The sequence below is a fragment of the Ischnura elegans genome, chromosome X, assembly GCF_921293095.1.
Source record: "Ischnura elegans chromosome X, ioIscEleg1.1, whole genome shotgun sequence".
NCBI lineage: Eukaryota > Metazoa > Arthropoda > Insecta > Odonata > Coenagrionidae > Ischnura > Ischnura elegans.
Genome location: NC_060259.1, coordinates 56,015,003 through 56,030,676, shown reverse-complemented (window position 1 = coordinate 56,030,676; position 15,674 = coordinate 56,015,003). Strand labels below are relative to the sequence as shown.

Below are 15,674 nucleotides of genomic sequence, written 5' to 3'. Positions count from 1 at the left end.
ACGAATTCTGAAAATTCTAGTCATACATAAAATGATTCTGATAAATTTCAAGTGACCACACATTTTTCAATCCACGAGCATCGCTCGTTGCAAGATAATCCGATGATAGAAAATCGCTTGGCGAGCGGCGCGTGGCTCCGAGTGCCAAAGGCCAAGATGATGATCGCTCTCTTTCCGCTGAGGCAAGGATTTGATGTCGCACGACTGACAGGGTATATAATTGGCCACAGGGAATGGGTTCGTCACTCCGGGACAAGATGTGGTCTCCTCTGATCGTCTTCCTCGTAGGTGAGTACCAAACCAGACATTAGATATCTAAGTAAAATCACCGATTGAAATATACATTTACTGCTATTTTTGATTTCAACTTAAAATTTTAAATTATAACTTAGATGAAAGAAACCAAGTTGAGTTGCTACATATTCTTCTTCGCCCAATTCAGCGGACGCGATGGAGAGATAGACGTCGCTGGGCAATAAAGATAAAAAAGTATTTATTAAATATTTTAATAAAGCCATTTCATAATTTTGTCTCAGTATGCCTTTAAATTTTAAATGATTTCCGATCAAGTTGAAAAAATTAACGCAATTATTGTACACTGCTCCTCTCTGGTAAGTGAAAGTCGATCAAGTAGAAATTATATGAAACTGTTTTAGCAATGCCACCTATGCACAGTGGTCCCAATCGCAAATCTAGCGGGACAAAAGTCAGTTTTGCAACTTTTAAAAATAAAGTCGCCGTAGATTCAGCGATATCCGCAACTAAATGCTTCATCATGATTGGTAACTTTTACAACGTTTATTTAAGTTATAACAATGTTATGCAGCTGCAAAGTCACGCGTTGAGATTGCCTACCCTCCGCCTACACCCCGACGGTAGCTGACTCGCTAGCATTAACACGTACCTGCTAGATAGCAATAACGCAAGGAACGACAATTTCTAACGGGATCTTATAGCCATCGGTATATAGAATTATTTAGAGTGATTTTTCTTAAAATATAATTGGTTTAAAATACTATATTTCAAATGGCAATCTCTCAGTCTTTATAACATCGTTTTTTATCGACTTCAATTGTTTAAATTGACTTATAAAAAATATATGTCGAGGTAGGATTGCGAAACCTTCAAAGACATGTGGAAACGTCCTTATAGTTATAGATATTTTCATCACATTTTGCGCCTACTTGCGCTTTTTGACAATAATGCCCTTTTTGTTCCATGAAGTTAACAAACGAGAGCCGTTGAGACGCGGGACTGGGGGCATTTCCTCGGACGACGCCTGGAATATCGGGATAAATTTCGCTAGAGAAGACAAAATTTTAATTTTAACTATTGTAGTTTTGTACGGCATAAATTTTTATTGATATTTATGGTATAGTTATTACATGGCTTACAGTTTTTTACATTTTTATATCGATAGGGAAAATCATGTCACATTCTGAGCGATTCAAGGTACCGGCGGTAATTGGAATTGTTATAATTGCTGAGGAAGAAAAGGCTATAGATGATTTATTAAATGAGTAGTACATTTGAAAGTTGTAATGAAGATACCCCAAAGGACGTCAGGAAAATTGTGATGCTATTTAAAAGTAATTTTGATAAAAAGTGGCAACAGTGCTCCAGAAAATAAGACAGATTTTGTTAGATGTGTGTAGTCTCTTTTGAAGGATATATCGAAAGTAGAACCTGTTTTGCAAGCCAGATTTCATTGCCAAGCTCTGGGAAAAAAGATGCGGCTGCAATTATAAAAGACATAACTGAAAACATACCAAAGAGAGCTACCAACTATAAGAAGGCTTAATTGTCTTCACCTTTGATTCCAATAATATATTCAGAATTAAAGGCTTTGTCCTTTTACATGGAAAGAACCTACTAAGCAAAAGTGCGTAAACATCAGAAGAGAGGCCAGAGACGGTGCGATATTTATCCCTCATACAAGATTAATTTGAACTCAAAGTTGTCTTGCTATCCCCCATCACAAGAACTGACCATTACTGATACTTCGGCCGAGGTCAAATTACTGGCCCTAGTGAATAACACTATTTTGGCTCATAAAGATGTTGTCGCCGCTTTCCTTCGGTCTGGTAATGAATTCAAACTAACGATGATATTTAAGTGGGGTTAAGATGGGAGTCATGGGCACAAGCAATATAAGCAAAGGTTTGTATTTCGGAAGGAATCAGGTCCAGTGGACGATTCCTATATGTTTTCCATTTCTATGTTGCCTCTTCAGCTAAAATCAAATGATAAAAAAAACATCTTATGGCAGAATACCAGGCCACCTTCGATCAGGCATTGTAGACCCATTAAATTATTTCTGGAAGATGAAAGTTAGGAGATAACTGTGAAAGAAGTGCAAAAGATAGAGGCGCAGATCTCTCCACTGATGCTCTTGGTCATCGAAATAAACCGGAAGAAATTGTACATAGTATCAGAATTTTGATGTTAAAAGAATCCCGACATTTCATCAGGCATTACTGGAGTAGAGGTGGAATTATTTCAATGACTTGGAGCAATTCTTAGCGCACTTTCCTGTGGTTTTCCATAACTACAAGTGAATTTGAGACGTATGCTCAAAAAAACAGAAAAAATATACATGCGTCATACTCATGGTATTATATGCCTTTCACGATACATGAAATCTAATTCATGAGACAAAAGTGATTGATTGCCCCCATTGAATTGCATTGCATCAGTTCCCATCGGAATGCTTTCCGAAGAGGCCCAAGAAACAAGCATATTAGGAAATTAAAAGAAAATCACGCGCTAAAATACTCATGAAAGGACACAATGAGAGATATTTTTAACCTACTATTAGTCACATCTGATCCTTATGTTTCCAGTATTAGTTCGTTGCACCCAAGGAATTGTTGTTTCCTCTCGATGGATGTCAGACAGCTTCTCAGGGAACCAATATTACCTGTACCTAATGAAATGAGTAATGTTAAAGAGATGGAGGATGTGGAGTCGGTAAATTTCGGAGATGAAGGGAGCTGGTAGAGTAATAATGATGAAGATGACTAATATTCCGCAGTTCACATTCTGTGAAAAACGATTTTATGTGCAAATCCTGTGTTTATGAGTATATTTTTAACGTAATTAGTTCATTAAACTAAGAAAAGCACATTACTATAGATTTTTAAAATGATTTTCTGCATATTTTTCTAAGTAACACGAAATTATTTTGTAAATTAAACTTTTTTTTTTTTTCGTAAAAACCACCTTGAAAAGGCCTATGTTAGTGTTATTTTGTGTTTTGTCTATATTTTGGCAATTCTGAATATTTTAACGACAAAAGCTCTAAGTTTTTTGGGAAAAATAATTTTGTCCCGCTAGATTCGCAATTGGGACCACTGTGCTATGGCGTGATTAAGCCTTTATGAATTCAAATGAATTCACGAAAAATTACCAAATATTGGCTACGAAATTCGGATTCAGGACAAAACTTATCGAGAACTGAATCAGGGAATTAAAAACATGTAGAATAAAATATGCGTCATCATTCCACTCGTTCTATTTGGCTTGTTTTACGAATGCGATTTCCTTTGCAATGTAATATATGAAGTGTCCTGCAGAGTAATTGGTAACTAATGATCAATTAATGTTCAAAGTAATGATATGGTCGGATAAAGTGTAAAAAGAAGGATTAATAATCAAAACAATGCAATGGGGAACATAAAAAATATTTTACAATTCATAATTTTTATAGAAATATATGTTGAGAGATATAATATTTCGGGGAGAAAGTGACCTCTATAGCACTTTAATTAGAGAAAATGTGTGAAACAGAAATTTTGCAGTCGAGAGTAAGATTGAGAGGGCATAAAAATGGCCAAAATAAGCGTCAAACATTAATTCAAAAAATAATGTTGGATAATATTTCGAGAAAAATAATAATATTTCCATAGCATACAAATACATTTACATATTATTACGTCGGAATTGTATTCGGTAAAAACATCCATATATATCCAAGCATACCTGGAATTCAAATCGAAGAAACATAAAAAATGCGATGAGAAAAGCAAAACCGTAATCGGAAAGGGAAACTTTCACATTAGACAGTGGATGATAAAATTCACTCTACTACCTACCGATTATGGAAGGAATCAAAACTAACACAAAAATTTCTTTTCTATTCCAGTTGGGCTGGCTACGGCCGAAAATGGTAAGTGTGACTGTTTACTTTACCGTCACCCTCGACGTTTCGTGTGAGGCTAAGCTTTGCAAAGTACAAACCTTAAATTTGGAGTACTAACCGCCGATTAATCTTATTGCAGCCTGGAAACCTGGTTACGAATACAAGTACCAGATCAAGGGCAGGACTCTCGCCGCCCTCCACCAAGTGGCCGACAAGTATGTTGGCGTGGTGAGCCGAGCCACCCTCACCCTCCAGCCTCAGAGTTCCAACGCCGTCCTTGCCAGGGTGAGTAGGGCCGACCAGTGACCCGACCCTCTTTTAGACCTTCCGCCATTGACTCCCATCTCAACATACACTCGTCTCTGCCCACAGATCTCCGACGCCCAGTTCTCTCCGGTGCAAGCGTCCCTTCCCGGAGGATGGGCTTCCAGGATCCCGGAGAAGGAGCTCAACTACAAGTCGCTCCCGCTCTCCAGCAAGCCGTTCCAGATTAAGTTCAAGAACGGAGTTGTAAGTACTTTTGAAATCCTCCAATCGTGCCCGCAAGTAAAAGCGAACGATGATTCGAAAATAAAATTACATTTGACTCGAAGTTATACATACCTATGGGTTTCACTACGGGCCATTTTCCGTTCTGTTAATAAAATATTAATCGAAGGTACTCGGACGCAGTACCATAATACCGGCCTCGACAATTGTTTGAAACACTTCTCATCATTTCAGCAGTCCAATCTGAAGGAAAAATTACTTTTTAGCAAAACCCCTTGTTGTTATTTGGACGATAAGAACGCATTTTTGATGGGATAAACACGGATAGATAAATTACTCCATTTAACGCAGAATGGTTTTCTCCTCAAGGATATGATGACCCTCGTCTTCAGAATAAATTTTCTTTACATAGCAATTGAAGGATGAAGGCGAGTGATGAAAACAATGTTCCATGAAAAGGTTTTGAATTTTGCAAAATTGTGATTTGTACAGCGTGATTCATGGAACGCGAAATGAGTATGAATATTAAATATGTTAGCATGGAAATATTTTGGTGATATAGCGGCACAATTTTTAGCTTCAAAATTTGTAAGTTTTCATTACGAATAATGGGATGAAATTCAGTACAGTTATGTTTAAAAGAGTAGCGAGAATAAAATTATCCACCAAGAGATAATCCTTACTAAAAATTGGAAACATTCTTCGCTTAATTTATTGTGAATTTAAATTAATTGTGCGAAAAATTTGGCTACGCAAAACCATCCTTCCACCGGCTGCAAGACGAGGCAATAGCTAACCAGGCTCTCCCTCCCGCAGGTGGATGAGCTGGTCGTGAGCAAGGACCTCTCCAACCCAGAGGTGAACCTCATCAAGAGCGTCGTGAGTCAACTGCAGGTTGACACCCACGGTGAAAACGAGATCAAATGGCATCGTGGCAGTCAGGCTCCCAAGAGGCCCAGCGAGAGCGTTTTCCGCGCCATGGAGGTAAGCCGCCCGACTCGTGAGGTAAAACGTCACGAGCACGAAGCACTCGAGATGAGTTTAACACCGTGATTTTATTCCTCCAGGACACCGTCACCGGCAAGTGCGAGGTCATGTACGACATTTCGCCCCTGCCGATGTACGCCACCCAAGTGAACCCGGAACTCGCCCCCATGCCCGAGCTCCGTGGAGATGGCATTCTTATGGACATCGCCAAGACCAAGAACTTCAGCAACTGCGACAAGAGAGTGGCCTACCACTACGGAATCACCGGACTCACCGACTGGGAGCCCGCCGACAACGAAATGGGACACTTCTTCTCCGTAAGTAGACGCGCGTGGACGAGTAGGCCTCCAACGCGCCGTGCCACGAACCACGCAGTCTTAACGCTATCATCTCTTCACAGCGTTCCGGCGTCAGCAGGATCGTCATTTCCGGATCCCTCAAGGAATACACCATCCAGTCTTCCGTCACCGTCAACAAGGTCATCCTCAGCCCCGCCCTCTACAACGCCCAGAAAGGTATGGTGGTCAGCCGCATGAACGTCACCCTGATCTCCAGGCGGTCCAGCTCTGGCTCCCCGCCATCCGTGCCCAACCCCCAGCGCGTCAAGGACCTCGTCTACGACTACAACGATCCCTTCCCCTCCGAGCGCAGCAGCAGCTCCGCTAAGAGCCCCGCCAAGGGAAACAAATCCTCCGAAAGCGAGTCTCAGTCCAGCTCCAGCAGCGAAAACGACAGCTCCGACAGCCAGAGCAACAGCCAGGAGAGCGGAAGTAGCAGCAGCGACAGCAGCGAAAGCGTCGAGAGGCCCGGACACAAGCGCCAGATCCCCAAGCGATTTCGTCGCTCCGCACCCCAGCAGAAGAACAAGAACGCCAGCAGCGGAAGCAGCAGTAGCAGCAGCGAGAACGACAGCTCCGACAGCGTGAGCAACGGCGAAGATAGCAGCAGCAGCGAGAGTAGCAGCGAAAGCCAGAACAGCAGCAACGACAGCAGCAGCAGCAACAGCAGCGAAAGCAACAGCAGCAGCAGCAGTAGAAGCAGTAGTAGCAGCAGTAGCTGCAGTAGCGGAAGCAGCAGCTCTGACAGTGAAAGTTCTAGCTCCGAAAGCAATGACTCCGACAGTAACTGCTCCGACAGCTCCAGCAGTTCCAGCAGCTCCAGCAGCGAATCCGGAAGCGTCAGCAGTGCTTCCAGCAGCTCCAGCTCCAGCTCCAGCTCCAGTGAAGAGCACAACCCCAAGCCCGGAATGAACAAGGCTCCCAAGATCCCACTCCTGCCTTACTTCATCGGCTATGAAGGAAACGCTATCCCCACTTCCAAGGACATCGAACCCGTCTCCGCCGTCAAGAAACTGTGCTCTCAAATCGCTTCCGAGCTCCAGCACCCCAGCACCATTCCTCAGAAGTCCACCCTCTCCAAGTTCGCCATCGTCGTTCGCCTCGTGCGCACCATGAATGCCGAGCAGCTGCAGAAGGCCGTCTCTCAGATCTACGCTCCCATCAAGTCTTCCGGAGAAAACCCCTGGTAAGAATCCGACGCTCACTCCCGGTGGCGATTCGAAAACCCTTTCCTTCACCCATCTAACGCTATCCCTTATTACTCGCTTCAGGACCGTTCTCCGCGATGCCCTCGCCGCCGCCGGTACTGGCCCCTGCCTCACCACCATCAAGGATTTGATCAAGTCCAGAAAGATCGCCACGGAGGAGGCCGCCGAGATCTTCGCCACCCTTGCCGCCAGTGCCAGGACCCCAACCGCTGAGTTCCTCAAGGCGCTCTTCGTGAGTTTCGCTTCCGAATAGATGAATGTTGACTCCATGCGTTTCCGTTTGCTGTGGACTCACGTTCGCTCATTACTTTACAGGCCCTGGCCACGAGCCCCGAAGTCACCAAGCAGCCCCTTCTCAACTCTACCGCCATCCTTTCCTTCGCCAACCTCGCCCGCAAGGCTCAGGTCAACAACGTCACGGCTCACAATCTCTACCCCGTCCACGCCTTCGGACGTCTCTCTCCCATCAACCCCAAGGCCGTCGCCGAGGAATACATCCCCTACATGGCTAAGCACCTGCGCGCCGCCGTCAAGGACGGAGACAGCCACAAGATCCAGGTTTACATCCGCGCTCTTGGAAATCTCGGCCACCCCAAGATCCTCAGCGTGTTCGAGCCCTACCTCGAAGGCAAGGAACCCATGTCCACCTTCCAGAGGACTCTCATGGTCACCTCTCTGAACAAGCTCGCCAAGGTGTTCCCTCAGGTCGCCCGCCGCGTCCTCTTCAACGTCTACCAGAACCTCGGAGAAAGCCATGAGGTGCGTTGTGCCGCCGTTCTCGTCCTCATGAGGACTGCTCCTCCCGCCTTCATGCTCCAGAGGATGGCTGAATTCACCAACAGGGACCCTAGCCTCCAAGTCACCGCCGTCGTCAAGTCTGCGATCCAGTCCGCCGCCGCCCTCCAGGGACCTCACCACCACGAATTGTAAGTCTAGCGTATAGAAAATATACATTCAATTTCTGGCTTTCCCACTCAAGCTTCTTTGAAAAGGCAATATTAGCACTTGGCCATCGACGACCGCATTTGTAACCTCAACCATTCCTTTACGATTGCAGCAAGATGAACGCCAAGGCCGCCGCCAACCTGCTCAACCCCAAGCCTCTCGGAATCCATTACTCCCGTCAGTACCTCCAGAGCTACATGGTCAAGGAGATGGGTCTCGCCTACAGGCGTGAGCTCAGTTGGATCGGAAGCTCCGACGGACTTCTCCCATCCAGCGCCTTCATTTCCACCCGCTACAACGTGGGAGGATGGAAATCACAGAACATGGCCGTGAGTACCGCTTGCGATGACTCGCGTCGAATTTCGGGATTTCGCATAGGCTCGTTGTGACCGACGGTCTTCGCTTCTTTCAGCTCGCCATGATGACCTCCAGCTTCAACGACCTCGTCGACGCCGTCAGCGACCAATTCGAGGACTCCGACTCCTCCAACAGCGGAAAGCACGGCAGCAAGTCCGGAAAGAAGTCTTCTGGCAGCGGAAGTGGAAGCCACAGCCCCTTCACCACGGAGAAGATTGCCGAGATGCTGAACATCGAGCCCTCTGACGACGAGCAGGTGGAAGGAAACCTCCTCGTTCGCTACATGGGAACTAGCAGATTCTTCACCTTCGATAACACCACCATCGAAAACCTGCCAGCCCGTAAGTCGGCTTCCTCTCCTCCCCTCCGATCACGTTCGAGCGACCTGGCTTCTTTTCATTCGCCTTTTCTTTGCAGTGCTCAAATCCGCCGCCTCCGCCCTCCGCTCCGGCCACAAGTTCAACTACAACAAGCTGTACAACCAGTTCGCCTTGACCCTGGCCTTCCCCACCGAAACCGGTCTTCCCTTCGTCTACTCCATCAAGAAGCCCACCTACATTTCCCTCAGGGGAGAAGTTCAAGCCAAGTCCCACCCTGACATGGCCAGTGGATCCCGCGACTCCATCAGGGTTCCCGAAACCATCAACTCCACCGCCAGTCTCCAATTCGTGTAAGCTCTCCAGATGACGAACTCTCCATTTCTCACTACCCATACTTACGTGTGTACGTGACGGGACACTAAATTTCCTTCGCCCACAGGTACTCTACTCGCATGACTGCCAAGATCAGCTTCGTGGCTCCTCTGACCCACACCCGCTACATTGCCGGTGTTCAGAAGAACATCCAGGTCAATGTGCCCATCAAAGCCACTTTCGACCTCGATGCCGAGAACTCCGAGGCCTCCGTCACCCTGCAGCCCCTCTACAACAACCGCGAGGCACAGATCTTCCACTACAGCACCATCCCCTACACCGCCAAGCACAACATCCTCGACCTCACTCCCGTCAGCCAAGGAAGCAACTTCAAGCCCATCCACGTCCGTGAGCCCATGCAGGTGAGATACGGGTGAATCAAAAACGCCTTGCGCACGCTTGCCCAATTCCGCAAGATTCCAATTCCACCCTTATCTCATCATCACAGATGGAAACCACCGTCGGCAAGGACAGCACCGGTTTCGCCTTCCGCGTTAAATACGCCACGGAGCAGAAGTACCTCGACTACCAATACCTCTACGAAAAGGCTCAGCGCCACGACGCCATGTCCCTCATCCTTTACCCATGGGCCGAGAGGACCATCAAGTACAACAACATCAACGTCGTTTTCGACCCCCAGAGGAGCAACAGCAAATCCGTCACCTTCACCGCCTCTTACGGTACGCTATCAATTAAGCTTCACCCCAAGCCATTCCCTTCTTCCCTGCCATACCATTGCCTCATCACTAAATGCCATCCGTCTTACCCGTAGATGACAACTCCGATGACTCCCAGTCATCCCACTCATCGTCCGACTCCGACGAATCCGACTCCGCATCCAACGAGAGCCGCGCCCACAGCGGCAAGTCCAACAGCGGCAAGAGCGCCGGATCCAGCAGCAGCTCCATGGCCAACCCATCCACCTCCAAACCCGTCAGCGAAAAGAGACAGCAGGAGTTCCTCAGGAGGGCTTCTTCCGGCATTAAAAGTAAGTGGTGAACCTTTCCTTTCTACTCTCCTACATGCCATTTAAATTTTACCGTCTCCTAATCGTTTTCCCTCTTTCGTCCCCATCGCAGACGCCTCCGCTTCCGTTCTCGACCTTGCCGTCGAATTCAACGGCAACAAGAACATCGCCTACGTGGCCACCGCCGCCTATGCTTCCAGCGAAGTTGACGAAACCAGCCGTGCTCTCTTCTATTTCTACAAGTCTCCCACTTACGGAAACTCCAAGCCTTACGAGGTAACCTTACCTTCCTTTAGATTTAATTCCGTCACCTCATTCTTTCTTTATCGATCTCACTCATTGATCTCTCCTTCCACAGGTGTGTGCTGCCGCTAAGGGAGTTTACCCCAACGTTCCACTCATGAACATTGCCAAGGCTCTCAGAGCCAACCCTACCTCCTACGTCAGCTCTGAGATCAGCTTCGGCGAGAAGTGCGGATCCGGAGCCGCTCAAATCAGTATCTCGGTAAGCGACGACGTCGCCCATTCCCAAATGCGTAGCCTCCTTTGAATGTCCTGGTGTCCAATTTTAAACCATATTCTTTCGCAGGCTAAGGGCGAACAGAGCCAGGAGAGGAAGGAATACATCCGCCGCAGTCCCATGGCACAGAAATGCATGTCCCTCATGCAGTCCGGAAGCTACCTCCAACCCGCTTGCCGCAACATCACCGCCAGGGCCAACTTCCTCGATTCCTACAGCGTCAACATCCAGTATGAGAAGGTATGTCGTCTCGCTTCATCGCGCGCCACACTTGGTATCCCACATCCACAGATATGAATCGCTACAACCATCTCCACCTCTCTCTCCACAGCTTCCCGCCGCTTTCAAGAACTTCACTTACAAGGCCTACTCCGTGGCCAGGTACCTCGGCTACCCATACCTCGACGAGAACACCATTAATGTCCACAACAAGGAAGGCAAGATCACCGTCGACATCGACTTCGAGCCTGACTTGAAGGCCGCCAACGTTTCCCTCACCGCCCCATCCTTCGAAGCCGACTTCGACCTCGTGCGCGTAGGCCAATGGGCCCGTCCTCTGGCCGTCCAGCACCCCAGCTGGAACGCTGCCGATCGTTTCCTTACCTACGCCCTCCACGCCCAGTGGACCGGTAAGTTGAGGAACGAAATTTCTCACATTCCAAGCGATCGCTCAACTCAGACACCACGCGCTCACTTACCTCCTCACTCTCCCCACAGCCTCTTGCGGCTTGGACCGCGACTCCGTCTCCACCTTCGACAACAAGACCTACCCCATCCACCTTGGAAAATGCTGGCACGTCATGATGACCTCTCAGCCCGAAGACGATGACTCTTCCAGCTCCAGCAGCAACGACGACCTCACCGCCGAAGTTACCGTTCTCGTCCGCGATGCCAGCTCTCACGAGAAGGTTCGTGGAACTCGGTCGTTACGTGCTCCTTCCATGTGATACCACAACAGTGCCTAACTCTCCTCATTTCCCTTGCAGGAAGTCAAGGTTATCCTTGGTGACGACGTCTTCGACCTCAAGCCCTCCGGATCCTCCAGCTCCAAGAAGTCTTCCGAGAGCGGAGACGCCGACGGAGTCGTGTACTTCAACCAGAAGCAGCGCAGCGTATCGTACCGTAAGATCAACAACGTCACCGACTCTGACGGTGAAATGCTCGCTTTCTGGTACGCTCTGCCCAGTGGCGCCATCATCTTCGAGGCCCCCCAGCACGAGATCGCCATCATGTACAACGGAGAGGCCGCTTGGCTCGAGGTACGACCCGCCGCCCCCACTCCACTATCAATCCGTTTCCGTCTTTTGCCATCTCACTCACCCCCATCTTCTCTCGTAGGCCGGCAGCACTTACCGCGGTGATGTCCTTGGTCTCTGCGGAACCTACGACAGTGAACCCGCCACCGACTTCACTTCTCCCAAGAGCTGCATTCTGGAACAGCCCAAGATGTTCGCCGCTTCCTGGGCCGTCCCCGACCAGACCTGCCAGGGAGAAGCCAAGGAGTGGCAGCGCCGCGCTGCCTCGGCACCTTGCTTTAACCAGACCTTCACTCCTCACGACGTGATCACCGAAGAGGATGCCAACAGCGGATACTCCTCCCGCTCCTCCAAATCCAGCCGCTCCTCCAACGCCCAATCTGGAAGGTCCTCCAGTTCCAGCTCCAACTCCGGCTGCACCCAGCACCGCACCAAGATCATCGAGCAGGGTACCCAGACTTGCTTCTCCATGCGACCTCAGCCAACCTGTGCCAATAACTGCCGTGCCACCGGAAAGGTCGAGAAGAGCGTAAGTATATCTTTATTCAGTTAATATCGATGTATTCATTTAACGTTTTTTGACGAATCCTACGTTCTTCATAACCCTTTCATGAAGGTCGCCATTCCGACGATATCTTTTTAAAGTTTTGTGATCTAAAGTCTTCTTCAGTCAATTTTCTTTTTCTTTCCACGAACTCAAGATGAATTTCACTAACGAAGATTATTTCACTAGATTAATCAGTCAATATATAATTAAGATTATTTTAAATTATCAGGTTCTTCAGTTGTCTTACATAATATTTTGTGAAGTAAGTGCGCTACTCCGTGTTGAACTTTATTATGGATAAGATTCGGTACATACCCGAGATAACTTCCGAGTGATATATCCTGCATCTCAAGTGTTTTCCATTTCGTCCGTATAATATGGAAGACGTCTTTGGTTTAAATTAAAATCGCGTTATCGCTTTGATTCATGCATTCTAGTACTGATGCAGATAACAATGAAATGACCACATCTCACCCATTGCCATCTCTCCTCGAATGCTAATTGTGTTTCCTTGCCTTCAGGTCGACGTCCACTGCATTGCCAACTCTTCTGCCAGCCGTCACTTCGTCGAAATGGTGAAGAAGGGAGCCAACCCCGACTTCAGCCGTAAGGAAGTGAGCAAGACCATCAAAATCAGCGTTCCTCAGGGCTGCACCTCTAACTGAATCTAATTGAAATTACTTCTTTTCAAATTTTAAAATGTAGACAATTAATAAACTATTTGAAGCATATTTAAGGCATTCCTACTCTTTTTCTCGGCACATTTTCCTTTAAGCGTTTGGTACGAAAACGTCAAACAATGCGCCATATTTATCGCAGTCGTTGGAATAGTAATTGAGAGCGAGACACACACAAATTTGTCATGTTTTCTCCGTTCTTCGAATATGATGGGAGCTAATTATATTCCGGGAGGCAATCCAGTATCATATAATAATACTGCATTGCGTTCAATTAGCTTTTAAGAGATTGTGGATCCAACTCTTCCACTACTTCCTTCATATGGGGAGTGGTATTCAGCCTATCTATTGAACATGAAAGGCAGACCCCTGGCATTGCTCAAGGTCATTGCATGTAACTCCAACTACATTTACTTAGTGATTGATAACCATATAAGATCACTGAAACCCGTAAAATGCAGCCTTCGTTATATTGTACGGTAAATATGCGCACGTGAGGTCTCAATGATATTTCCCACTCCGGATTAGGGCTTCAACAGTGGATACAAATTCTCAATCAATTCCGGAAGAGCTGGGGAGTTGAAATTTTGCATGGACGAGGGGAACCGGAAATTATAAGGTGGAAACATCCGAAAACCGGTAGTTTCCGTCTCATGCCACTCTTGCGACGCTAATGTGGCTGAAATTTCGTACTTTTTCGGAACGGACAATTGTATTTTCATCAGCTACACCTATAATATACATACAATACAGATGTTTGTTGATATTTAAGAAAGCAAATTCATTTCGTCACGTTTTATCGTAATATTTTTCCGTAGCTTTTTACGTGTATTGTTGCGAAAAGTAACAATTTCTTTCTTCGCCCTTTGTTACGGAGATATAAAAATTAAACAAATTTTGAATGCCTTAACTAAATACTTTTCAGAATAAGTTCCTCCGTTCCATTTTGCAAACTTCGCAGACAGCCAAAAGGCCCCATATGCTTCATAATGCCCCGTGCTTACAACCTTCCATTACTTCAAGAATTTATCATCATCCGGTCAAAGGTTTTGTCGACTGACTTACACGTGCACGTTATCCTTAATTAATCGACAATCTCATCCTCATGGATAAACTCAGAACTCATTTTGACATCGCGGTGATCTTGTAACTGCTACTTTGCAATACAAAAGGTAAGATCCACCCCTTCAACAGCCAAGTGAAAATAAAATTAAATGCACGGATTACGATAAAGTGTATATCGGTAACTTTCTTCAGAACTTTTTTAGAGGCTTCGTTCATGAACAGGAATGAGCTTATGAGAAGATCGTTATGTAAGAGTTAAAAGAAAAGGCTAGTAAAGAGTCCGATCTAGAGGGTAGCGTTTTACGGTCCGGAAAAGTGGACACTGAGGACGGAGGAACATAGAAGACTGGAGGTATTCGAGATATGGGTGTGAAGAAGAATGGAGAAGGTGAATTGTACGGATAGGAAGGGGAACGACGAAGTACTGGACATGGTGGGAGAGGAGAGGTAACTTTCAGATAAGAGCCGATGGAGACAGAAGTTATTGATTGAGGTGGTACTTAGCGGGGAGGAGATATTGAAAATGCCGTTAGAGGGTAGAGTGATAGGTAAACGAGGGAGAAGAAGGAAGAAAATAGGATTTTTTGATGGAATGAAAGGGGGTAGGCCTTATCCTGAATTGAAGAGGAAAGTGCTTGAGTAAGGGGAGGCTCCCAGAATTCTTTTCTGTATTTAAAAATTTTACAAAATGTAAAAAATTTAGTTTACGCCTTTATTTAATACAGTTTTTATTTTCAAACCATATCTCTTTACCACTGAACTCTTCTGTGAGATATTTATTTAATAGTATATTATATTACGAAAAATAATCATCCCATGATTTGATATGCAGCGAAATACGCCTTCAAACAGTGATAATGTTTATGCATACAATCCCATATTTATGCTATTAGAGTAATTTACTCTACTGCTACTTCTTTACTTCTGCCCTATTAATTATTCCCTGAGGTTTTAATAACGCTACAGGAATATCGTCCATTGCAGATGCTTTATTCATCCGTAGGTTCTTGGTAGTCAAATTACGATCTTAAGATTGAAGCTCTCATACTATCCTTTTTGGATCCACCTTCCTCTTCAATTATTAGTGGTGTAAGGTTATTTCCATTCTACAACTGTCCCAGGTATTCCTCCATATATTCAATTTGTCTTCATTTTAAATGTTTTCTTTACTGAGTGCCATGCCAGACGATATCATAGAAAGCCTTGCAAAATATCCTTTGAAGTCGCTGAGGGGAGGACAGGAGTTGTGCTCGTACACTATATCATTAGAATTATTTTGCTATTTTTCCCCACCTATCGCAGATGCCTTTATCTATTGACTGTGTGTTTAAAGTGTGAAATATAACTGGTTATGTACACGCCTTACTTTCATTTGATGAACCCACTTATTTTTTTGTAATTTTCGCTTACCTGCTTTCTCGAGCACTTGCCAGCACTTTGCCTCATTGCACAGAAATCATTTCAAAAATTAATTTAGGCTTAGTG

General features: G+C 46.0%; 1 protein-coding gene across 1 annotated transcript; it reads left to right on the top strand.

The window, feature by feature from the left end:
• The first annotated feature begins 227 nt into the window (after positions 1-227).
• LOC124170839 (vitellogenin-A1-like) lies at positions 228-13,178 on the top strand. Its single transcript, XM_046549831.1, has 23 exons — positions 228-288; positions 4,145-4,168; positions 4,281-4,426; positions 4,514-4,651; positions 5,447-5,614; positions 5,698-5,934; positions 6,018-7,141; positions 7,227-7,395; positions 7,479-8,089; positions 8,221-8,437; positions 8,521-8,806; positions 8,883-9,135; positions 9,225-9,519; positions 9,606-9,837; positions 9,930-10,145; positions 10,237-10,400; positions 10,483-10,629; positions 10,714-10,884; positions 10,976-11,273; positions 11,362-11,552; positions 11,631-11,903; positions 11,983-12,429; positions 12,969-13,178. Exons 1-23 carry the CDS (start codon positions 234-236, stop codon positions 13,110-13,112), a joined length of 6,006 nt encoding a protein of 2,001 aa, XP_046405787.1. The 5' UTR covers positions 228-233; the 3' UTR covers positions 13,113-13,178.
• Positions 13,179-15,674: the final 2,496 nt, after the last annotated feature.

Coding starts and splice junctions, on each gene's coding strand:
- LOC124170839 (XM_046549831.1), top strand. CDS start 234: ATGGGTTCGTCACTCCGGGACAAGATGTGGTCTCCTCTGATCGTCTTC. Junction 7,396..7,478: donor AGTTCCTCAAGGCGCTCTTC/GTGAGTTTCGCT, acceptor ATTACTTTACAG/GCCCTGGCCACGAGCCCCGA. Junction 10,401..10,482: donor GAAACTCCAAGCCTTACGAG/GTAACCTTACCT, acceptor CTCCTTCCACAG/GTGTGTGCTGCCGCTAAGGG.